Source organism: Bombina bombina, chromosome 10 (assembly GCF_027579735.1).
Source record: "Bombina bombina isolate aBomBom1 chromosome 10, aBomBom1.pri, whole genome shotgun sequence".
NCBI lineage: Eukaryota > Metazoa > Chordata > Amphibia > Anura > Bombinatoridae > Bombina > Bombina bombina.
The window spans coordinates 47,723,843-47,749,591 of record NC_069508.1 but is presented as its reverse complement, the minus strand read 5'-3'; the positions used below and the strand labels follow the sequence as shown (position 1 = coordinate 47,749,591).

At 38.5% G+C, this 25,749-nt stretch overlaps 1 protein-coding gene across 2 annotated transcripts in view; it reads right to left on the bottom strand.

Moving 5' to 3' along the window:
* Positions 1–25,749, bottom strand: part of SLC44A3 (solute carrier family 44 member 3) — a 268,592-nt gene that overhangs the window by 174,903 nt on the left and 67,940 nt on the right. For both annotated transcript variants that reach the window (XM_053694046.1, XM_053694047.1), the window contains exons 5-7: positions 18,892–18,985; positions 8,850–9,019; positions 3,482–3,571 (exon numbers count right to left, since the gene is read on the bottom strand). In XM_053694046.1, coding sequence (XP_053550021.1) covers positions 3,482–3,571; positions 8,850–9,019; positions 18,892–18,985 — 354 coding nt within the window. The remainder of the gene's footprint in view (positions 1–3,481; positions 3,572–8,849; positions 9,020–18,891; positions 18,986–25,749) is intronic.

The following is a 25,749-nucleotide window of genomic DNA, read 5'->3' as shown; positions in this document are numbered from 1 at the left end:
AGCAGAATGCCGTTGGATACATCTACTCAATACTGTACATCCACACGGATTAAATGAATTCAACAATTACAATGTTTATTTATAAAAAGTTCTATTTTTAAAAGATCTTCCCTTTATACACCATTTTAATATTAAGTTAATAAAAACACAGTCCATGTACACATTAGCTTTTCACTAACCCTTATGAGCGTTTAATATATGTTACTACACTTTGGTATAAATTGTTTATACATAAAATATCACTTTTCAGCTAATTAGTTACCTCACCCATTAACTTTCTACACAATGATTAATTAATTTTTTCTACCGTACACAGCGTAGAAAGACTTTTCACTTCTACATATTATTGGAACACATGATTCAATATACTTTGTGTGGAATTCATACGCCCATGCACACTCCCCTCTTCTCTCACACTTTTTGTGAGCATCACATCCTTTCATTATTTATGTATGTCCTTTGTTCACATCTCTTCACCACACTGTATTACACTTACACTATCTAGCCCTTTTAATCTTATTTATTTTTTTGTGGATATATTTATCCTGTATATTTGATGAACAATCAATCTGAGTACATTTATTATGTATGGTATTTAAAATACGGCACTGTATTGAAAACTCTCTCAAACTGTGAACTCTCAGTTTGACCATAGAACAGTGATATGTTGTCTGAATGAGTGATATCCAATATTTTATTTTGTTAGAATTTTTATTGAGTGTCTATCCTAGTATCGATATAAATAAAGTTTCATAGATTTATCTATGGTATAATGTAAAACCAAGTTGATATAGAGGATTTAGATACTATATCTAGGTAACGACCAGCAGCATTCTACTAATATAATGGATCACCAACAGAGACATCATTCACAAGTAATACATATCGATGTAAAGAATAAAGCGCACTTAATATTTTATATCTCGTTCTTGATGCTTGACTATGTACCTGATAGATACATTAACTCTTGCCCTTTTAAATAATTTTCTGATAAATTTAGCTCGTAAATGATAACTTATCAGCTCTCCAAGCAAATGCGCTGTTTTGAACTTCCATGTGTCACACTGCAAGGATTGACCAATGAGAAGTCACATAGCGTTATTCTGGTGAACCAATCAAAGCACGTAGGCGGGTTTTTGACTCCAACATAACCCGCTCTGTCCGGCCGGCGCGTACCCCTCTGAGGAAGCGTAATGTGAAACGCGCGTCAGGGGCACGAACACGGGGTTATTGAACCCCTAATTTTTAATTTGCTGACTCAGTCATAGCACTCTTGATACAACCATAATATCTATAGACAGTTAAAAGTAATCAGGTCTCCGCTATAGAAGAGACCTTTTTGTAGCTTAGTCCTCATTTACGTTGATTGTAGACGATTTAACTTGGTGGCTGTTTGTAATGGGATATTTTTAAGTATTTCAGTGGTAATTCTCCTGACGATAATAGGGGTCAGATTTCTAAAACTCATAAACTTACGGTATTAAGCAGACTAACTGCACAGCACTCAAACTAGCTGATAAAGCACTACTATGTGATGTGTTATAATTGCTGAAACGCTTGTTAGTTTGTAGCAAACAATAGCGGCTTATGCTAATTTATTTCATAAATTCATTAACTTACGTTATTAAGCAGGCTAACTGCACAGCATTCAAACTAGCTGATTAAGCACTACTATTGGATGTGTTAAAATTGCGACAAGGCTTGTTAGTTTGTAGCAAACAATATCGGTTTATGCTAATTTATTCCAATATACTCACCCTGAATACCAGGTCACACACAGCAAACAGCTATACTGTGGTTCAATAAGAGGCACTCACCATATTTTGTCTCTTAAATCAAGGCTTATACTTTATATCTATGGGGCCTATATACTGACCACTTTAACTATTACTAGCAATAGTATCGAAAACAATAATTTTAGTGCAACTCTCACTCAGTTTAGGACTCAAACACGCAGATATTTAAGGCCGTGCTTGGGTTGGCTAATTTATGCACTAATACCCAGCACCTCAGATTATATAGTGTTTTTGCCTATCCTACTTAGTGTAGACTTGCCTTGAAGGAGGACTAACTAATACAGCAATTATTTTTTCTTGCTGTCTATAATCTATTATATACTAACAGGGTTCAATATTGTAACACTATAAATAGTTAAGATTCCCTGCTAGTTACTATAATTTGAACGCGTGAGTGCTATTTGATATACCAATAATATTATCTGAGTTCCAGCTAGTTTTAATTGTATGTGTGTGTGTGCATGTGTATGAGTCCAGTCGGACTTTCAATATATTTTTTCACTAATAAAGTTATTTAGTACAAATGAGTATGATTGGATGATTTTGATTCTTATATTTACTTATTCTTTATGTGTCTGACCTTTACCTACAGTGGGTACAGTTATTACACAATCCAGTAACCTGCAGTCTTTCTTTTTGTGTGTTGCAAATCTCTTTGCACACATATCTGTACATTTCTATTTGGATGCACATGTATGCCTCATCATTGGCTCACCCAATGTGTTCAGCTAGCTCCTAGTGGTGCATTGCTGCACCTGAGCATACCTAGGTTTACTGTTCAACAAATACCAAGAGAACAAAGCTAGTTTGAAGATAAAAGTAAATTGGAAAGTTGTTTAAAATTGCATGCTTTATCTGAATCATTAAAGTTTAATTTCAACTTTACTGTCCCTTTTTAATATGATATTTACTAATGTAACAAGTGTAAAATTCTATGTAATAGTAATATATAAAAATGTATTTTAGGTGTCAGAATGTTCAGGAGAGAGAAAATGGAGGATGTTGCTTCACAGAAAATGCACAGATATTCCATGGCTAGTGGCATTTTTCCTGTTTTGGTCCGGTATGGTTAGTACACAGTGATACACAATTTGAGAAACTGTAAATAATGTATTTTTTACAAATGGATGTATCCATTTATGTTTTTCTCTTTGGAAAAATGCTTTATGTAAATTATCACCAATTACCCATGAGTTTTTTCTCCTCATCAGTGATCAGGACAACCGGGTGTGATCCCCTTACTCACTGAGGTTTGGAGGCGTATAGCTGCACCTGTACTGATGAAGCACATTCAAGGCTGAAACTTATGTCTGTGGTTGGCTGTAGGAGTAGCTCTTATTCAGGGCCAGTTTGGAGGGAAATTATAGTGCAGACTTCACAGGGGCAGAATTTACTGAATTCTCAAAGAAAGAGTGGAAGCTAGAAGTCCCAGAGAGATGAGTGATGTCATAAATACAAAGTAATATGTGTTCATGCTCTATCAGAATCATGGAAGTTACATTTTGACTTTAGTCTTCCTCTAATGTGCATGTACAATTATATTTAATATTCCCTCTCCCTTTTCCATTTTATAGATGCACAGTGGTACAAATATTATCTTTTTAATGAGTGCATATTTTTATTAACAATAAAATATTAACATTTTCAAAAATAAATAATTACAGAAATAAATGACACATACTTACATAGCAATCCAAAAACAACAAGGGAGATGAGAATATGAACCACAAGATGACCAATGAAACGGAACATTAAAACCACTACTACTGATAAGGCTGTTAAAAGAAATAAAAAACAGTTACATTCATTTACTTTTCAATATATCAATAACTTGCATTGCACACACTTGAAAAAAAAAAAAAAGCCAGATTACAAGTGGCGCATTTGTTATTTCCGCTCTAGTGCTAACTGCACTCAAAGTAAAAAATTATCGTGGCCGCATTAGCGTGCGTATTACAAGTTAAAAGTAAAAAGGTAGCGCACGAGCGAAAGACTCCGTTGCGCTAACTTCAGGACTTCGGATACCGCTAACTGCTTCTCCCCATAAACTTCTATGGGGCGTGCTGAAGAAATCCTTCTTAGTTATCGCTCGAGTTCTAATCCAACACTCTGCTAGACCATTGGTTCTAAAGCCGAAAGGTATATATTACATTCTATGTCTTGACCTAGAAGAAAATTTTCTTTTTACTTTCAAACAGATATCTCTCTCTCTCTATGATTATTTTTTGTAACATATATATATATATATATATATATATATATATATATATATATATATATATAATGTCCTATAGCCGGTAGCCCAGCACTCCAACCTCTGTGCACATATAGTGACCTGGGTGCAGTACTCAATGAACAAACATACAACTTCGTAGTAAAGGAGGGCACTCACAGGATTTGAGTAATCCAATCATTTCTTTTAAACATAATGCATGAAAAGTCATAGTCGACTTTTCGGCTCTATCTTTGAGCCTTCTTCAAGACGGATTTTAAATCTTAGTACGGCTAACCGATTTTCTCTCCGCCGGTACACAGCTGGTTAGCCGTACTAAGATTTTATATTTTTATTAAAAAGTGTATAAATTAGTGTAATACTCTATTTTAATATGTCTCAACCCTTACACTTTACTTCAGGTATCAAGTCTCGTTACATATTCTAGTGCAGTTTCGGCTGTCATTCGAGTGCAACCTATAGCTTTCAACTTGTTATATGAGCACTATTTAGCGCGGTTGTGATATCCATTAAAAGTCTAGGTTGCGGTAGACCAATGTGGGTCACACTAACCCTTCTCTAGTAAATGCTATCATTAGCGCTCCACTTGTTATCTGGCCCAAAATTATTAAAAATGTTAATGCTTTTTACTCTAACACTGAGTAAAATTATTATTATTATTTTTTAATTATATCTAAAAGGGACATAAAACATAGTCTTGCAATAGAATGTATCAGCCAAGTGTGAAAGTTTTAAAAACCAATTAACACCTTGTTAGCTGCAGCTTTTTGTCATTGGTCAAACGCCCCACAATGCTTCCCTTATTTGGAGGTGCCAAGACTAGTCACTGTAATTCTGTTCTCTTTTTAGTTCTACAAAGCCCAAATGGGAACAGATATGGAAATAGGGTATGGTTCATGATCCTGAAGTCTGTAGTGTACACTTTTTATGTCCCTTTAACTTACAATCATTATTACTTTGCATACCAATTTGTACTTTTGATGAACTATTACCTCTTCTGTCATCAAGCTTCTGTTTTTGTGTAACTTTTACTACTTTTAAAATACTTTCCCCAGTATTGACATATGTTTTGAGATACATTTTTTTTTAATACACTTTGTTTATTGAAACATATTGGTTTTATACTGATTTGTTAATAATTTAACGTGAGCTATTTGCGATTCAATAGATAAAAGAGACTCATTATGGCTGTCTTCAATGACTAAGCAAGAATCTTCTGACCCCACCTGCAATAACACCTATAACATATAGGATATATATGGCAGTGTTATTCCCATTAATTGTAAACTGCAGTCCCCATCATAATAAATAGGTATGTGCAAAGCTTATCTGTCGACATTATACACTAGGTTGAGTGTTTGCCCGCCCCTTACACGCGCCATAGCTACATGGCACACCCTCCTGGTAGCGCCCCCTTTTCCAACCTATAGGACACTGAATATTATATCCTTAGGATAACATCCGCCCCCTTATACGTAATAGCCAGGTATTGACATGACGGCGCCTAGGCTGATAACCTATGGGTTTCCTAGTTAACCTTTACATTCACACTATTGGCTAAATATCATCATTCAGCTATTCTCCTCATGAGGTCTATATACTTTGCCCACGGATTAAAAATACTCACTTTATTCACGGATTGAAAAAATGTTCCCTTATACAAAATAATACCTACAATGTCCTCTAAAGGTAAGATAAAATATAATGTGTATCACACCATTTTAACAGTTTCAGACAACGGTAACACTGTTAAAGTGAATGTTAATTTTGATGCTAAAGTGCCCGGTTTTTAAAAATTCGATTAAAAACAGGGGCACTTTAATTCATAAAAATTTACATTTCACTCCTGTTGCGAAAAAAAAAACTTACCTTTTAATCTTCACAGCAGCTCCAGCTTCCTCCGGTCGTTGCAAGCCATTTCTGACGTCAGAAATGATGGATAGGTCATCCTCCAATCATGGCTCCCCCCCCCCCCGGGGGAATCAGTGTCTGATTCAATGCTGTGATTGGAGGAAGCCGGATTCCTCATTTTAGACCCAGGAAGAGGCTTTGCGACAGGTGGAGGAAGCTGGAGCTGCTGTGAAGATTAAAATGTACGTTTTTTCTCAACAGGAGTGAAATGTAAATTTTGATGAATTAAAGTGCCCCTGTTTTTAATAAAATTTTTAAAAACCGGGCACTTTAGCATCAAAATTGACATTCACTTTAAGGCAGATTGCTCTGAGTAACATAAAGATATTCACTAAAATTAAATTAATATAATCTATACTACGGTTGGGAAAGAAAAAAAAGAGAGATTGATGTTGAATATTCACTTTAAATGGATATCTGTTAATCTGACATTCTTTATTAGAAGTGACTTTGATCACTAATAATACATATAGGAACAATGAAATATACATTTTAAACAATGGGTTAAGTTGTTAGGAACTCCCTCTAGAGGGGGAGGATTACCAGGTGTTAATCTGTAAATGTGCTAATTTGTTTGTATCATGATTGGTAAGGCTTGTATGTGTTTGTATATTTAAAGGCTATTCACAGCTTTGATTTTATGCCTGATGAAACGGCGTTCTGAAGCACTGAGAAACGCGTTGCAAATTATAAGGAGGGTTGCTAGCATTCCCTACCTTATGCTCCTTTTGTTTTTATTTAAATTTTGATTTTTAATAAATAATTTTTTTAGAATTTTATTCTGCATTGGGACTTTTCCTTACTTGCCTACCAATCACCTACTACTTCTTAGGGAGCTCCCAGCTGCATCTACTGCAGCAAAGATATAGTATCTTATTGCATTTTTCTCGTCCTGGGACCGCAGTGTCCCTGGGTTCCAGTGTCCCTGTCACAGGTCTGTTCAGTGAGCTGGGTTGCTGTCAAATATCCAGCCTGCGTCTGATAGCATTGTCTGAGTGCTCTTCACAAATGTGAGTACCCTAATAAGGGATATATACACTGATACCACCCGGTCTTATTACTTGTACAGACAGGCGCCCTGTCTTCTCTGTCTGTCTTCTCTTTCTAGATTTGATGCCATCTGGTTCCTGTATTCAGGCTGATCAGTGAGCTGGGTTGCTGTTAAATATCCTGCCTGTGCCTAATAGCACTGTCTGAGTGCTCTTCGCAAATGTGAGAAGCCTGACTAGAGACCACTGATTGTGATTATCACTAGGGATGGGCAAATGTTTTGCAACATTGGAAAAATGGCACAAATTTTAACACATTAGTTCGAATCAAATTTTGAATGTATACATAACACTCTAACATTCGATTTTCGAATTTTATGATTACTTTCGAAAATATTCTTTTTTCGAAAAATTCGAATTTAGATTGTAATAGTATTTCTAATGCTTTTTCTTTAAATGTAATATTCGATTATGCAATATTCGAATTCTAAAAATTTGAATTTATATTGTAATAGTATTTCTAATGCTTTTTCTTTAAATGTAATATTCGAATTATGCAATATTCTATATAGAAACATTCAAAATGATATATTTGTATCTATTATGTATTAATTTACTAGATTCCCGCCCTACCACATGAACTATTGAACTTCTGAATAGTATTTGTTAAATAGAATGTTAAATTCGAAATTTCGAATGTGGATATTCAAAATAATTATAAACATTCGAATTCGAAAGTGACATTCGAAAACTGTAAATAACAATCGATTATAGAATTTTTAAGAATATTCGTTCTTATCAACATTCGGATTTATAATTCGAATTTCGGTAATAACATTCGTTCTACATTCGAAATTTTACACATTCGCCCATCCCTAATTATCACATTTCATTACTGATACACACAGGCGCCTCTCTTGTTCTACCCCCATTCCAGATTTCGTGACATCTTTATGTGAGGAGAGAGCAGCCTTATCCATTGATCATTGAACAACAGCTTCCCCTATTGACCTTCAGTTGGATCACCAACTACAAATGGACATTTATGCATAGAGGCCTTTGCTTGTTAACATTTTGGTATTAGTATTTTTAGTATAACCATTTTTTTAATTTTTCTGTTTGCCATACACTGAAATATTTATGACTAAACATACCATTGTTATAGTCTAATATATATTATATATTCTTCACATATTACATTTTTAGAGCCCCCTATCAGGAGTCAGCAATCGCTGACTTCTCGATTACTTAGTCTACAACTGTGTTTTATAAATGTAATATTCGAATTTGAATGTCACATTCGAATTTGAATGTAGCATTCGAATTTCGAAATAGTATTTCTACTCTACAACTGTGTTGTATAAATGCAATATTCAAATTCGAATGTCACATTCGAATTTGAATGTAGCATTCAAATTCGAAATAGTATTTCTAGTCTACAACTGTGTTTTATAAATGTATTATTCAAATTTGACATTCGAATTAGAAAATGACATTTGAAAACTGTAAATAACATTCGATAATAGAATTTTTGAGAATATTCGTTCTTATCAACATTTGATTTTGTAAATCGAATTTCTACAATAACATTTGTTCTAACATTCGAATTTGAATATAAACACCTTCGCCCATCCCTAATGGTTAGTAAAGGCGTTATCTATCTTTTAAAACAATAACAATTTAAGTGTAGACTGTCCCTTTAATTTGTTAAATGAACATATCTATAACTGCTGCTTTATTTCTTCATAACTGTATGAATAATAACACTATAAAAATTTATAAATTTTTAGCTTAATAAAAAAAATTGTTCCTCACTTTAATCTGAAAGTTTTAATATGTATCCACTAACTTTTGATTTACGTTTAACATTTATTAGATTTATTGATAGCATTTATTAATACGTGTTGTAAATATTATTACCTACTGCGAGGATGCTTAGCCCAATCACATTGCTTCTTCCAGCCATAATCCCACTGAGAACACGATGGAAAAAGTCAATTTCATTGACAACATTTATGAGAACAGATGCAAAGCGTGTGTAGCAGTCGGGGTTTTGAGGGACACAGCGGTTGAACACTGGAAATGATTTGCTAAGAAAAGAGAATAAATACATTCTTTTGTATAAATCGGATTTTGAATAGTACCATCATGACATCTCGCAAAGCAAATGAGAACATCTAGCAATGCACAAAAGCGATAATTAGATCATTACAACCAAAGCATTTAGGAAACAACTGCAAAATGGGTTACGGTAAAGGTACAATAAAGTCAAAATTAAACTTTCATGTTTCAAATAGATCATACAATTTTATCTAATTTGCTTCTTTCTCTTGGTATCCTTTGTTGAAAAACATACCTAGGTAGGCTCAGGAGCAGAAATGCACTACTCGGGGCTATCAGTAACCCTTCATATAGTCCAGAAGAAACGCGTTGGGTATTGCATCCTCTGGCAGGATCCATAGTGGGTCTCCCGAAGCTCCGAGGCAGAATGTTTGAATACGGATGTACAAACAGATACACTGATTGCAGCCAAGGAATTAAGAAGGGATATTTTCCCTCTATGGATTGTGGATCGCACATGAGGACTTCTCTCTCTCTCTCTCGCTCTCTCTCTCTCTCTCTCTCTCTCTCTCTCTCTCTATATATATATATATATATATATATATATATATATATATATATATATATATATGTAATCCTTTTACATACTTCTAGTAAGTGTGTTTTTATCTTTTGCGCTTACATGTTTTAATAAATATATTCGAGTCTTGGGATGCGCTGTTTTTGTTTACATGTTTAACACATTTTTATATGTTGACAATAGTTTTTTGCTTGAAAAATAAATGTTATGTAAAAGATTTTGAAACTTAAGAAACCAATACTGCAGTATTGGTTGTATATTTCCTACTAACCCTCACTGGGTTCTAATGTAAACAAATGAGTAAAAATTTAAATCACACAATTGTTCATGTGATCACGTGAGTTCAATGATGGGACCTGGTCAGTGGGGAGTGCCTAAGACGCTAGGCAGGCCCCCTGCCCTCGATCCCATATAGAAAGCAGCTATGGTTTCAGGAAAGCCTAAAAGTTAGGACTTCAATGCCGTCCTATTGGCACTAAAGCCCAGAGCTGTTAAGACGGCATAGAACATCCTAACGGGGGGGGAGGGGTTAAAGTGATGGTTAACCTTCCCCTTTGTACAAACAGATCTACTGTATAATGTTAGTGATATTTTAGATGGAGTTTAATTCATCTGTTGTAATGAAGATGAGCTATAACTTACTTTTTAATGTAGTGCTGAAGTTCATAAGAAAATAATAACAGTAACTGAATGACACTTGTATTCACTCCCTCTCATACATATACCCCTTATCTACCTGCTTAAATTCAGTTTCTACTGTATTTGCAGTGAGGTATTGCAGACGTCTGCTCTGTCTCAGTTTAATAGGTTATTACTTTGCATAGATGAAGAAAAGGACTATGAGCTCTCCTGCTTGCTACTGCAATGGTCCAACCAACACCTGACCTTCATCAGAGCTGTCTGAAGTCTGCTCGTGGTCTTGTTATGTAGCATCTCCTAACTTTCTACATCATTTTCTGAGGAGACCCAGAAATACATGGATACTGGAAAAACTTTAAACCTAATACAGGTGGGAAAGTATTTTACTGCCTTGGGATGACAAAAAACAAAATCCAAATCTTCCTAGCAATGTTGCAAAGACAAGTCCAAAGATGCCTGATGTTTCAGCTGTTCCTGTGCAAGTCCTCTCTCTAGAGGCCCAGGGGCCAATTTATCAAGTGTCTGTCCGACATGATCCTGTCCGACAGACATCGCTGAATGAGGACAGCAATACGCTCTCCGCATTCAGCATTGCACCATCAGTTCTTGTGAACTGCTGGTGCAATACCGCCCCCTGCAGATTCGTGACCAATCGGCCGCTAGCAGGGGGTGTCAATCAACCCGATCATATTCGATCGGGTTGATTTCCGGCGATGTCTGTCCACCTCCTCAAAGCAGGCAGACAGGTTATTGAGCAGCGGTCTTTAGAAGGCTCGCCAGAAACACAGGGCATCAAGCTCCATACGGAGCTTGATAAATCGACCCCCCAGGCTGAAGAACTTGCCTTTCAGAATCTTAAGATTCCTTAACAAACAATGATCTTATCAGGTCCCAAGTCACAGTGAAGACAGTTTTTTTTTAAATTTTTTAAATCTTCTGGATATTGGGGGCTTCACCTGCTTCCTCTTTGTGAGCAGGGTCAGGGAATGCATATTACCTCTTTCTGAGCAGGGTCAGGGAATGCATATTACCTCATTCTGAGCATGGTCAGGGAATGCATATTACCTCTTTCTGAGCAGGGTCGGGGAATGCATATTACCTCTTTCTGAGCAGGGTCAGGGAATGCATATTACCTCTTTCTGAGCAGGGTCGGGGAATGCATATTACCTCTTTGTGAGCAGGGTCGGGGAATGCATATTACCTCTTTCTGAGCAGGGTCGGGGAATGCATATTACCTCTTTGTGAGCAGGGTCGGGGAATGCATATTACCTCTTTGTGAGCAGGGTCGGGGAATGCATATTACCTCTTTGTGATCAGTGTTGGGGAATGCATATTACCTCTTTGTGAGCAGGGTCGGGGAATGCATATTACCTCTTTGTGAGCAGGGTCGGGGAATGCATATTACCTCTTTGTGAGCAGGGTCGGGGAATGCATATTACCTCTTTGTGAGCAGGGTTGGGGAATGCATATTACCTCTTTGTGAGCAGGGTCGGGGAATGCATATTACCTCTTTGTGATCAGTGTTGGGGAATGCATATTACCTCTTTGTGAGCAGTTTTGGGGAATGCATATTACCTCTTTGTGAGCAGGGTCGGGGAATGCATATTACCTCTTTGTGAACAGGGGCGGGGAATGCATATTACCTCTTTGTGAGCAGGGTCGGGGAATGCATGTTACCTCTTTGTAAGCAGGGTCGGGGAATGCATATTACCTCTTTGTGAGCAGGGTCGGGGAATGCATATTACCTCTTTGTGATCAGTGTTGGGGAATGCATATTACCTCTTTGTGATCAATGTTGGGGAATGCATATTACCTCTTTGTGATCAGTGTTGGGGAATGCATATTACCTCTTTGTGATCAATGTTGGGGAATGCATATTACCTCTTTGTGATCAGTGTTGGGGAATGCATATTACCTCTTTGTGATCAGTGTTTGGGAAAGCATATTACCTCTTTGTGATCAGTGTTGGGGAATGCATATTACCTCTTTGTGATCAGTGTTGGGGAATGCATATTACCTCTTTGTGATCAGTGTTTGGGAAAGCATATTACCTCTTTGTGATCAGTGTTGGGGAATGCATATTACCTCTTTGTGAGTAGTGTCAGGGAATTCATATTAACTCTTTGTGAGCAGAGTCGAAGAATGCATATTACCTCTTTGTGAGCAGTGTTGGGGAATGCATATTACCTCTTTTTGATCAGTGTTGGGGAATGCATATTACCTCTTTGTAAGCAGTGTTGGGAAATACATATTACCTCTTTTTGATCAGTGTTGGGGAATGCATATTAACTCTTTGTGAGCAGGGTCGGGGAATGTATATTACCTCTTTGTGAGCAGGGTCGGGGAATGCATATTACCTTTTTGTGAGCAGGGTCAGGAATGCATATTAACTCTTTGTGAGCAGGGTCAGGGAATGCATATTACATTTTTGTGAGCAGGGTCCGGAATGCATATTAACTCTTTGTGAGCAGGGTCAGGAATGCATATTAACTCTTTGTGAGCAGGGTCAGGAATGCATATTACCTCTTTGTGAGCAGGGTCAGGGAATGCATATTACCTTTTTGTGAGCAGGGTCAGGAATGCATATTAACTCTTTGTGAACAGGGTCGGGGAATGCATATTACCTCTTTGTGAGCAGGGTCAGGGAATGCATATTATCTCTTTGTGAGCAGGGTCGGGGAATGCATATTACCTCTTTGTGAGCAGGGTCGCGGAATGCATATTACCTCTTTGTGAGCAGGGTCGGGGAATGTATATTACCTCTTTGTGAGCAGGGTCAGGGAATGCATATTATCTCTTTGTGAGCAGGGTCGGGGAATGCATATTACCTCTGTGAGCAGGGTCAGGGAATACATATTACCTCTTTGTGAGCAGGGTCGGGGAATGCATATTACCTCTTTGTGAGCAGGGTCGCGGAATGCATATTACCTTTTTGTGAGCAGGGTCAGGAATGCATATTAACTCTTTGTGAACAGGGTCGGGGAATGCATATTACCTCTTTGTGAGCAGGGTCGAGGAATGCATATTAAATCTTTGTGAGCAGGGTCAGGGAATGCATATTACCTCTTTGTGAGCAGGGTCGGGGAATGCATATTACCTCTTTGTGAGCAGGGTCGCGGAATGCATATTACCTCTTTGTGAGCAGGGTCGGGAATGCATATTACCTCTTTGTGAGCAGGGACGCGGAATGCATATTACCTCTTTGTGAGCAGGGTCGGGGAATGCATATTACCTCTTTGTGAGCAGGGTCGGGGAATGCATATTACCGCTTTGTAAGCAGTGTTGGTGTTGGGGAATGCATATTACCTCTTTGTGAGCAGGGTCAGGGAATGCATATTACCTCTTTGTGAGCAGGGTCTGGGAATGCATATTACCTTTTTGTGAGCAGGGTCGGGGAATGCATATTACCTCTTTGTGAGCAGGGTCGGGGAATGCATATTACCTCTTTGTGATCAGTGTTGGGGAATGCATATATCCTCTTTGTGATCAGTGTTGGGGAATGCATATTACCTCTTTGTGATCAGTGTTGGGGAATGCATATTACCTCTTTGTGAGTAGTGTCAGGGAATTCATATTAACTCTTTGTGAGCAGAGTCGAAGAATGCATATTACCTCTTTGTGAGCAGTGTTGGGGAATGCATATTACCTCTTTGTGAGCAGGGTCGGGGAATGCATATTACCTCTTTGTGAACATGGTCGGGGAATGCATATTACCTCTTTGTGAGCAGGGTCGGGGAATGCATATTACCTCTTTGTAAGCAGGGTCGGGGAATGCATATTACCTCGTTGTGAGCAAGGTCGGGGAATGCATATTACCTCTTTGTGATCAGTGTTGGGGAATGCATATTACCTCTTTGTGATCAATGTTGGGGAATGCATATTACCTCTTTGTGATCAGTGTTGGGGAATGCATATTACCTCTTTGTGATCAGTGTTGGGGAATGCATATTACCTCTTTGTGATCAGTGTTGGGGAATGCATATTACCTCTTTGTGATCAGTGTTTGGGAAAGCATATTACCTCTTTGTGATCAGTGTTTGGGAAAGCATATTCCCTCTTTGTGATCAGTATTGGGGAATGCATATTACCTCTTTGTGATCAGTGTTTGGGAAAGCATATTACCTCTTTGTGATCAGTGTTGGGGAATGCATATTACCTCTTTGTGAGTAGTGTCAGGGAATTCATATTAACTCTTTGTGAGCAGAGTCGAAGAATGCATATTACCTCTTTGTGAGCAGTGTTGGGGAATGCATATTACCTCTTTGATCAGTGTTGGGGAATGCATATTACCTCTTTGTAAGCAGTGTTGGGAAATACATATTACCTCTTTTTGATCAGTGTTGGGGAATGCATATTAACTCTTTGTGAGCAGGGTCGGGGAATGTATATTACCTCTTTGTGAGCAGGGTCGGGGAATGCATATTACCTTTTTGTGAGCAGGGTCAGGAATGCATATTAACTCTTTGTGAGCAGGGTCAGGGAATGCATATTACATTTTTGTGAGCAGGGTCAGGAATGCATATTAACTCTTTGTGAGCAGGGTCAGGAATGCATATTAACTCTTTGTGAGCAGGGTCAGGAATGCATATTACCTCTTTGTGAGCAGGGTCAGGGAATGCATATTACCTTTTTGTGAGCAGGGTCAGGAATGCATATTAACTCTTTGTGAACAGGGTCGGGGAATGCATATTACCTCTTTGTGAGCAGGGTCAGGGAATGCATATTATCTCTTTGTGAGCAGGGTCGGGGAATGCATATTACCTCTTTGTGAGCAGGGTCGCGGAATGCATATTACCTCTTTGTGAGCAGGGTCGGGGAATGTATATTACCTCTTTGTGAGCAGGGTCAGGGAATGCATATTATCTCTTTGTGAGCAAGGTCGGGGAATGCATATTACCTCTGTGAGCAGGGTCAGGGAATACATATTACCTCTTTGTGAGCAGGGTCGGGGAATGCATATTACCTCTTTGTGAGCAGGGCCGCGGAATGCATATTACCTTTTTGTGAGCAGGGTCAGGAATGCATATTAACTCTTTGTGAACAGGGTCGGGGAATGCATATTACCTCTTTGTGAGCAGGGTCGAGGAATGCATATTAACTCTTTGTGAGCAGGGTCAGGGAATGCATATTACCTCTTTGTGAGCAGGGTCGGGGAATGCATATTACCTCTTTGTGAGCAGGGTCGCGGAATGCATATTACCTCTTTGTGAGCAGGGTCGGGGAATGCATATTACCTCTTTGTGAGCAGGGTCGGGGAATGCATATTACCTCTGTGAGCAGGGTCAGGGAATACATATTACCTCTTTGTGAGCAGGGTCGGGGAATGCATATTACCTCTTTGTGAGCAGGGTCGCGGAATGCATATTACCTTTTTGTGAGCAGGGTCAGGAATGCATATTAACTCTTTGTGAACAGGGTCGGGGAATGCATATTACCTCTTTGTGAGCAGGGTCGAGGAATGCATATTAACTCTTTGTGAGCAGGGTCAGGGAATGCATATTACCTCTTTGTGAGCAGGGTCGGGGAATGCATATTACCTCTTTGTGAGCAGGGTCGCGGAATGCATATTACCTCTTTGTGAGCAGGGTCGGGGAATGCATATTACCTCTTTGTGAGCAGGGACGCGGAATGCATATTACCTCTTTGTGAGCAGGGTCGGGGAATGCATATTACCTCTTTGTGAGCAGGGTCAGGGAATGCATATTACCGCTTTGTAAGCAGTGTTGGTGTTGGGGAATGCATATTACCTCTTTGTGAGCAGGGTCAGGGAATGCATATTACCTCTTTGTGAGCAGGGTCTGGGAATGCATATTACCTCTTTGTGAGCAGGGTCTGGGAATACATATTACCTCTTTGTGAGCAGGGTCGGGGAATGCATATTACCTCTTTGTAAGCAGGGTCGGGGAATGCATATTACCTCTTTGTGAGCAGGGTCTGGGAATACATATTACCTCTTTGTGAGCAGGGTCGGGGAATGCATATTACCTCTTTCTAAGCAGGGTCGGGGAATGCATATTATCTCTTTGTAAGCAGGGTCGGGGAATGCATATTACCTCTTTGTGAGCAGGGTCAGGGAATGCATATTACCGCTTTGTAAGCAGTGTTGGTGTTGGGAAATGCATATTACCTCTTTGTGAGCAGGGTCGGGGAATGCATATTACCTATTTTTAAGCAGGGTCGGGGAATGCATATTACCTCTTTGTAAGCAGGGTCGGGGAATGCATATTACCTCTTTGTGAGCAGGGTCGGGGAATGCATATTAAATCTTTGGCAAATCAGGACTTAGGCTGCTGTTTTTGTGTTTAATAGCACAATGCAATGACAATTCTATGGATCTCTAGTAATTATATATTATCCCTTACTTGCTGGTTAGGGCAATCTGTGATATCAACAGATACCAAAAACACCCTCTGAGTTATCTAACCCCTTTAAAAAGGGACAGTAAACACCTTGTAATTACAAGACATTTTTGTTGTGCTGCTATAGAATAACTTATCAGCCAAGTCTTAACGTTTTTTAAACAAAGTACCATCCTTTTAACTGCAATTATTTTTCAATAGTCAAACTCCACCGACATTTTGCCTTAATTGGAAGAGCCAATCTGGGCTTTAGACAGCAGACAACAATTTCTATGTAAGTGTGTGTGTGAAGCGCTAAGCTAGACCCACCTAGCCAATCTACGGTGACTGCCTCCTTCCCAGACAGTTATAAGAAAGCAAATTTTCAAAATGGAATTTGTAGATGGCGCTTTAAGCTATGGGAATGTATTTTAAAATAGATATAATAAAAATAAAACGGAAATGATAATTTTCTAGTTTTGCTTGAAAGGATTCGCTAAAAGGTGAATTTCAAATAGTTTTATTGATGGTTTCTGCAATCTTTGCACCTAAAAATTGGTAAATACAAAATAATAATAAAAACAGAGATAAAACTATAATCACAATTCAACACACCTCATTCATAACACTCATTCATTAGATACTTCAAAAATTTAAAACAATAATTCTAATCCTTTGGTTTATAACTTTAAAACCTTTAAAAAGACCCTTTATCTAGCAAGTTAATAAATGAAGACAGATATACAAAGTGTCCTTTTGGAACAAATGCTTCTCCAAATGAAACTGAGAGCAGAGGATGACAAATTGTATCTTATAATTTTATGGCTGATTCCCTTTAGAGTTCCTTTGAAATAGGTTTACATACGGGAGCTGCTCCTTATATAGGCAATCTGTTCACAAATTCTTTATGTATTTGGTTATTAAAGTTTCCAAAGTCAATTGTGTGTTAGAGTTGGACTGACCACAGTCTAAGCAGTTACGTTAAAATCACGTTAGGATGATTAAATATATATGCACATAAAATTCATATGACTTGCGGTTTCGCTGAAGTGTGACAATCTTACCGCCTCGGTGTATGAGCTTGCTTCTGTGTACAACGCTCTCACCTGCAGCACCGCCTGATTTTGCAGCTTGTAATCCACCGGGAGTCCTTGCGCTGCTAGCAAAGCGCCTGACGTCACCTGTCACGATCAGCTGTGATCACCTGTAGAAATAGTGTAGTACTTGCGCAAGTAATATAGGATGACTTGTTCCTTCTTGGCCGACCTCTGTTCGCTCTCTGCACTTTAGTACTTCATACGCAGAGTGAAACTTGTCCGGGCTCAAATTTTTGGATATCACCAGATGCAGGTTCTTTATTAATACACAGTCCTTCCTTGAGAGCGTTGTACACAGAAAAGCAAGCTCATACACCGAGGCGGTAAGATTGTCACACTTCAGCGAAACCGCAAGTCATATGAATTTTATGTGCATATATATTTAATCATCCTAACGTGATTTTAACGTAACTGCTTAGACTGTGGTCAGTCCAACTCTAATACACAATTGACTTTGGAAACTTTAATAACCAAATACATAAAGAATTTGTGAACAGATTGCCTATATAAGGAGCAGCTCCCGTATGTAAACCTATTTCAAAGGAACTCTAAAGGGAATCAGCCATAAAATTATGAGATACAATTTGTCATCCTCTGCTCTCAGTTTCATTTGGAGACGCATTTGTTCCAAAAGGACACTTTGTATATCTGTCTTCATTTATTAACTTGCTAGATAAAGGGTCTTTTTAAAGGTTTTAAAGTTATAAACCTAAGGATTAGAATTATTGTTTTAAATTTTTGAAGTATCTAATGAATGAGTGTTATGAATGAGGTGTGTTGAATTGTGATTATATTTGTATCTCTGTTTTTATTATTATTTTGTATTTACCAATTTTTAGGTGCAAAGATTGCAGAAACCATCAATAAAACTATTTGAAATTCAGCAGACAACAAGACTAACTACTTTTGTAAAGATAGTGAATTGTTTTGCAATTGTTATCAGTTAATTGCAATTAGGGACACATATGTAGCAGAGCTAGCCTTGATAAGTCAGTGGGGGGCATTTCAAGATCTGAGATTTAGGAAATTGCTCTATATTCAGAGCTAAAATACATGAAAGGGGGCAAAATAAGTAATGAAAATATATTGCAAAATTGTTTTATTACACATAACTAAACATTTTATATAAAAATCTCAAGGTGTTTACTGTCAAAAGTTTATTTTCCAGAAATGGACTACCATGGTTTCTTTTTGTTTTTCTTTTTTTTTAGACTTTGTAAATTAACTTAAGAAATAAAAATACATACCTTGATGGGACCGGGAGCACAGGACACAAATATGAAGCCTGTGGATGATTACTGTACTCTGTGTAGTTCAGTTTGTATGAACAAAGGTATGAACCTGTATTTGGAAGGATTACAGAGTAATATACATATTATTAATAAATAAAATACTGTCACAACTAAGTGCATACTGCTCATATCAGCATAAACTAGACATGTGCAATTCGTTTTGGCCGAATTTCGAATTTCCGAATCGGCACCATAACTAAAATCCCCAAACATGAATAAATCAGTTTCCGAATTTTCGGATCCATTCTTTATTCATATTTGGAATTTTTCATTGTTCTAATCTAAACTACAGTTCCCCTACATCGCCAACACTAACTAAATAAAGCTATTAACCCCTTAACCGCCATTCCCCAACATCGGGAACATTAACTAGACCTATTAACCCCTAAACCGCAGTTACCCGACATCGCTGACACTAACTAAATCTATTAACCCCTAAACCGCAGTTCCCTGACATTGCCTACACTAACTAAACCTATTAACCCCTAAACCACAGTTCCCCAACATTGCCGACACAAACAAAACCTATTAACACCTCAACCGCCATTACCAAACATTAGCTAAACCTATTAACCCCTAAACCGATGTTCCCCAACATCGCCAACACTAACTAAAACACTAACTAGACCTATTAACCCCTAAACCAAAGTTCCCCGACATTGCCGACACTAACTAAAGCTATTAACCCCTAAACCACAGTTCCCCGATATCGCTGACACTAACGAAACCTATTAACCTCTAAACCACCGTTCCCAAACATCGCTAACACTAACTAAACCTATTAACCCCTAAACCGCCGTTCCCAAACATCGCCAACACTAACTTAACCTATTAACCCCTAAACCACAGTTCCCCGACATCGCCAACACTAACTAAAACACTAAATAAACCTATTAACCCCTAAACCGCAGTTCCCCGACTTCGCCGACACAAACTAAACCTATTGACCCCTAAAACTGCAGTTCCCCGACATGGCCGACACTAACGAAACCTATTAACCCCTAAACCGCCATTCCCAAACATCGCTGAAACTAACTAAACATATTAACCCCTAAACTGCTGTTCCCAAACATCACCAACACTAACTAAACCTATTAACCCATAAACCGCAGTTCCGACACAGCCAACACTAACTAAAACACTAAATAAACCTATTAACCCCTAAACCGCCGTTTCTAAACATCACCAACACTAACTAAAGCTATTAACCCGTAAAACCGTAGTTCCCCGACATCGCCGAAACTAACTAAACTTATTAACCCCCAAACCGCAGTTCCCCTAGATCACCGACACTATCTAAACCTATTAACCCCTAAACTGCCATACACTCACATTGCCAACACTAACTAAAACACTAAATAAACCTATTAACTCCTAAACCCCCACCCCCTGCATCACCAACACTAACTAAACCTATTAACCCCTAAACCCTCGCCCCCACATCGCAACAACCTAAATTAAATTATATTAACCCCTTAACCAAAGACCCCCTAACTTTAACATCGGTCCGATGTGGAGGTCCTCTTCATGTGATCGACCACCAGACACTGAAGATTGAATGCAAGGTACCCCTTTCATATTGGGGTACCGTTGCATTTCTATTAGCTAAAAAATTAAAAACATCCAATAGAAATGAGAGCTGCTTAAATCCTATTGGCTGATTTGAACAGCCAATAGGATTTAAGCAGATCTCATTCCTATTAGCTGATTTGAATTTTTCAGCCAATAGGAATGCAACGTTACCACAATATAAAAGGGGTACCCTTGCATTCAATCTTCAGTGTGCGGCAGTCGATCGTATGAAGAGGACCTCCGCGTCGGACCGATGGAACTCCGCCTGGACTTCCGCCTCCACGCATCCACCGACAGCTCCGCCTCCGCTGGGATGGAGATAGAAGATGCTGATCTTGCGATGGATACAGATGGAGCCGCCTGGATGAAGATCTTTCGCTAGTCTTCTGCAACTGTGAGTACCGATTTTGGGATTAGAGTTAGGTATTTTTTATTTTTTAATGGGCCGATAAAGAGCTGAATGTCCATACAAATGCCCTTTTCGGGGCAATGGGTAGATTAGGTTTATTTTTATTTTGTGGGTTTGGGGTTTGTAATGTTAGGGGGTGTTTTTTACAAAAGAGCTGTTAACTTACAAAAGGCCATTTTAAGGGCCATTGGTAGTTTATTATAGATTAGGTCTTTTTTATTTTGCAGTGTTTTTTTGTTTTTTTTAAACGAGGTATTAGAAAAGGAATAATTTTTATTGTTTTGGATCATTTTGTTTGTTATTTTTTGTAATGGTAGTTTTCTTTATTTTTTGTAATTTTAGTGTTTATTTATTTTTTGCAATTGTAGTTTTTTTTATTTTTAGTAATGTTAGGTTTTTTATTTTTGTAACGTTAGGTTTTAGTGTAAGCTTAGGTTTTATTTTTATTTCACAGGTAAGTTTGTATTTATTTTAACTAGGTAGTTAGTAAATAGTTATATTGAACCTAGCTTAGGTTTTATTTTTATTTTACAGGTAAGTTTGTATTTATTTTTAATTAGGTAGTTAGTTATTAATTGTAACTTTAATTTAGGTCTAGTTTAATTATGTTAAAGTTAGGGGGTGTTAGGTTTAGGGGTTAATATAGTTTAATTTAGGTTGTTGCGATGTGGGCTGGGGTGATTTAGGAGTTAATAGGTTTAGTGCGTGTTGGCAAAGTGAGGGCGGCGGTTTAGGGGTTAATAGGTTTATTTAGTTTTGGCGATGTGGGTGTACAGCGGTTTAAGGGTTAATAGGTTTAGTTAGTGTTAGCGAAGTCGGGGAACTGCAGTTTAGGAGCTAATAGGTTTAGTTAGTGTCAGGGAACTGCGGTTTAGGGATTAAAAGGTTTAGTTAGTGTTGGTGATGCTTGGGAACGGTGGTTTAGGGGTTAATAGGTTTAGTTAGTATTTTTAGTTAGTGTCGGCGATGTTGGGGAATTGCGGTTTAGGGGATAATAGGTTTAGTTAGTGTTGGCGATGTCAGGGAATTACATTTAAGGGGTTAATATGTTTATTTAGTGTCTGCTATGTGGGGGGGGGCGGCGGTTTAGGGGTTAAAGGGGCATTATACACTAGATTTTTCTTTGCATAAATGTTTTGTAGATGATCCATTTATATAGCCCACACAGGGTTTATTTATTTTTATTTTTTTTAAAAGTATAGTTTTGCTTATTTTTTTAATAACATTGCTCCGATTTTCAGACTCCTAAACAAGCCCCAAAGTTTTAGGAGAATACAGACGTATACCTATTCCAGCTAGCTTCTGTTTGGTAGAGGGTCTTTTCATATGCAAAGGAAGGGGGAGGGGGAAGAGTGTCTGTTTTTCCCACTTGCAGTGGGTGCTCCAGTAACCTTTTAAACAGAGCTAAACTGAAAGCTTCTAAGTACGTTTTTAAACGGTTTGATACTGGATTTTTATATCAGTATCTGTGCATATTATTCTTTATAGTAGTGCCCATTAAATGAAAATTAGTGTATACTGTCCCTTTAATAGGTTTAGTTAGTGTTGGCGATGTGGAGGGACAGCGGTTTAGGGGTTAATAGCTTTATTTCGTGTCGGCGATGTGGGTGGTGGTGGCGGCGGCGGTTTTTGATCATTTTGTTTCGGCAATTGGCAGCATATTAGTTATGTTAAATCATTTTTTTCAGATCCATTCTTTATTTATATGCATTATTCTATTCTAAACTTTAGAATAGCATAATGAATATGAATAAAGAATAGATCCGAAATAATGAATGGATCCGAAAAAACTATTTAACTTAATGTAACCAATTTGCAGAAACTATTTTTTTTTTTAAACTTAACTAAACTAATTTGCTGAAACAAAATAATTTATTTAAAGGGACACTGAACCCAAATTTTTTCTTTCATGATTCAGATAGAGCATGTAATTGTAAGCAACTTTCTAATTTACTTCTCTTATCAATTTTTCTTCATTCTCTTGCAATCTTTATTTGAAAAGAAGGCATCTCAGCTAAGGAGCAAGCAAATTGTGGGTTCAGAACCATGGACAGCACTTGTTTAAAGGTGCTGTCCAATCAGCAAGGACAACCCAGGTTGTTCACCTAAAATGGGCCGGCATCTAAACTTACATTCTTGCTTTTCAAATAAACATAAAAAGAAAATGAAGACAATTTGATAATAGGAGTCAATTAGAAAGTTGCTTAAAATTGCATGCTCTATCTGAATCACAAAATATTTTTTTTGGCTACAGTGTCCCTTTAACTAATGATAACTAAAAAACATTTTTAGCGTTGCACATATCTAGCATGAACACAGCCAGTATGTAATATCCTCACCAAGGAACAACAATATTCCCCATGACATCATTTCTGCCTTTCTAAAATGTCTATAAAACAAATGTTAACATTCTGCTATTGAATATAACATTCAAATACTGATCCCCATATAGTGAATCAATAATGTTACTAAACAAATTCTATAATCACATTTGATATTCAAATTCAGCACTCAATACATGTCTAGTAAATAATTTTCTTTAAAAATAATGCTGAATATTCAGTAAATATTCAACATTTATCCAGAGTGGAAAAAATGAATCTTTTATTTTTTCTAAGGAATGTGCCAAACAATTTGCCAATGCCTAACAAGCACATACGGACATAGTAAGAATGCATCTGGGTTGGGAGGAGATAAGATTTATAACCAATGTTTAATGAGGTACTCGGACAGAATGCTGACGGATAGAATGCCGACGAACAGAATGCTGAAGCACATTTGTCCGTCAGACATATGTCCGAGAGACTATATTCCGAGTTTGGCCAAGAGCAGATACGCTCCAGAGTGCTCTGTTCTAATCAGAGCCTCGGGCGCCGCAACCACCTCTGGGAACCTAACCATGGGTCCCACCCCGCAGGTCTTGTGGTTCTCTGTCTGGGTAAAACTGTATTTATCTACCTATCTATCTAATCTATCTGTCTCATGGACGGACTGTTATCCGACGGCCATTTGTCTGTAGGAAAATTATCCATCACACAAATGTCAGTCGGACAAATGTCCATCGGATAACAGTCTGTCCACGGTTTAATGCTTCATGAGTAAGTAATAAAAGTTTTATGCTGGTCATTTACGAAAAAAACATAAATTATGCTTACCTGATAATTTCATTTCCATCTGTGGGAGGAGAGTCCACAACTTCATTCATTACTTGTGGTAATTAAGAACCTGGCCACCTGGAGAAAGCAAAGACACCCCAGCCAAAGGCTTAAATACCTCCCACACTCCCCTATTTCCTGATTGATGTTACGATTCGACACAACCTTGGTAGGAAATCCCAATCCAGTGCGAAGAACAGCCTTATCAGCGTGAAAAACCAGGTAAGGAGGCTCAGACTACAAAGCCACCAACTCAGAGACTATGTGTGCCGATGCAATAGCCAGTAGGAATAGAAACTTCCAGGAAAGAATTTTAATGTCAAGCGAATGCATAGGCGCAAACGGAGCCCTCTGCACAAGTACTAAGTTTAAGCTTCAAGGACGGAGAAGAATTTCTAAAGACAGGCCTGATCCTAGACAGAGCTTGAACAAAGGACAGAATATCAGGAAGCTCTGCAAGATTCTTGTGTAACAGTACAGATAAAGCCGAAATCTGTTCTTTTAAGGAACTAGCGGCAAGACCCTATCTAACCCATCCTGCAGGAAGGACAGGATCCTGGATACTGTAACCTTATGCCAGGGATATCCACGTTCCTCACACCAGGAAAAGTAGTTCCTCCACACCTTATGATAGATGCAACGAGTGACCGGTTTCCTGGCTTGAATGAGAGTATCAATCACTCTGTCAGAAAATCCTCTCTTGGCTAGGACTAGGCAGGCATTTAATCTCCATGCAGTCAGCCTCAGAGAATTGAGATTTTGGTGTAGAAAGGGACCCTGAACCAGGAGATCTCTGCGACAAGGTAACCTCCATGGAGGAGATGATGACATCCCCACTAGATCCGCAAACCTCTGCGGCCACGAAGGAGCAATCAGAGCAGCCGAAGCTTGCTCCTGCTTTATGCGGGCTACTACTCGAGGTAGAAGTGGCAACGGTGAAAATATGTATATTGGGTTGAACTCCCAAGGTACCGCTATGGTATCTATCAGCTCTGCCTGGGTATCCTAGGACCGCAACCCATATCTGGGTAGCTTGAAGTTGAGCCTGGACGCCATGAGATCTATCTCCGGCATCCCCCATCTGTTGCAGATCTCCGCAAACACCTCGGGATGGAGAGACCATTCCCCCGGATGAAACAATTGTCTGCTGAGAAAATCTGCTTCCCAGTTGTCCACACCTGGAATGTGGATCGCTGATAGTGAACAGTTGTGGGTCTCCGCCCATTCCAGAATCCGAGATACTTCCCTCATGGCTAGGGAGCTTCTTGTTCCCCCCTGATGGTTGATGTAAGCCACAGAGGTAATGTTGTCTGACTGGAATCTGATGAATCGGGATGCCCTCAGAACGTTGAATATCGCTCAAAGTTCCAGAATATTGATCGGTAGAATCAAATCCTCTGGAGTTCACCTGTCCTGTGCCTTCCTGGCACCCCAAACAGCTCCCCATCCTGACAGACTTGTGTCTGTGGTCACAATCTCCCAGGATGTTCTCAAGAAGGATGTCCCCTGGGACAGTTGTCCCGGAAAAATCCACCAACAGAGGGGTTCCCTTGTTCGGTTGTCCAGAGAGATCTGTTGGGATAGATCTGAGTGATCCCCGTTCCATTGTCTCAACATGCACTACTGAAGAAGTCTGAGATGGAATGACATTTATGCTGTATACCATGAGCCCAATCA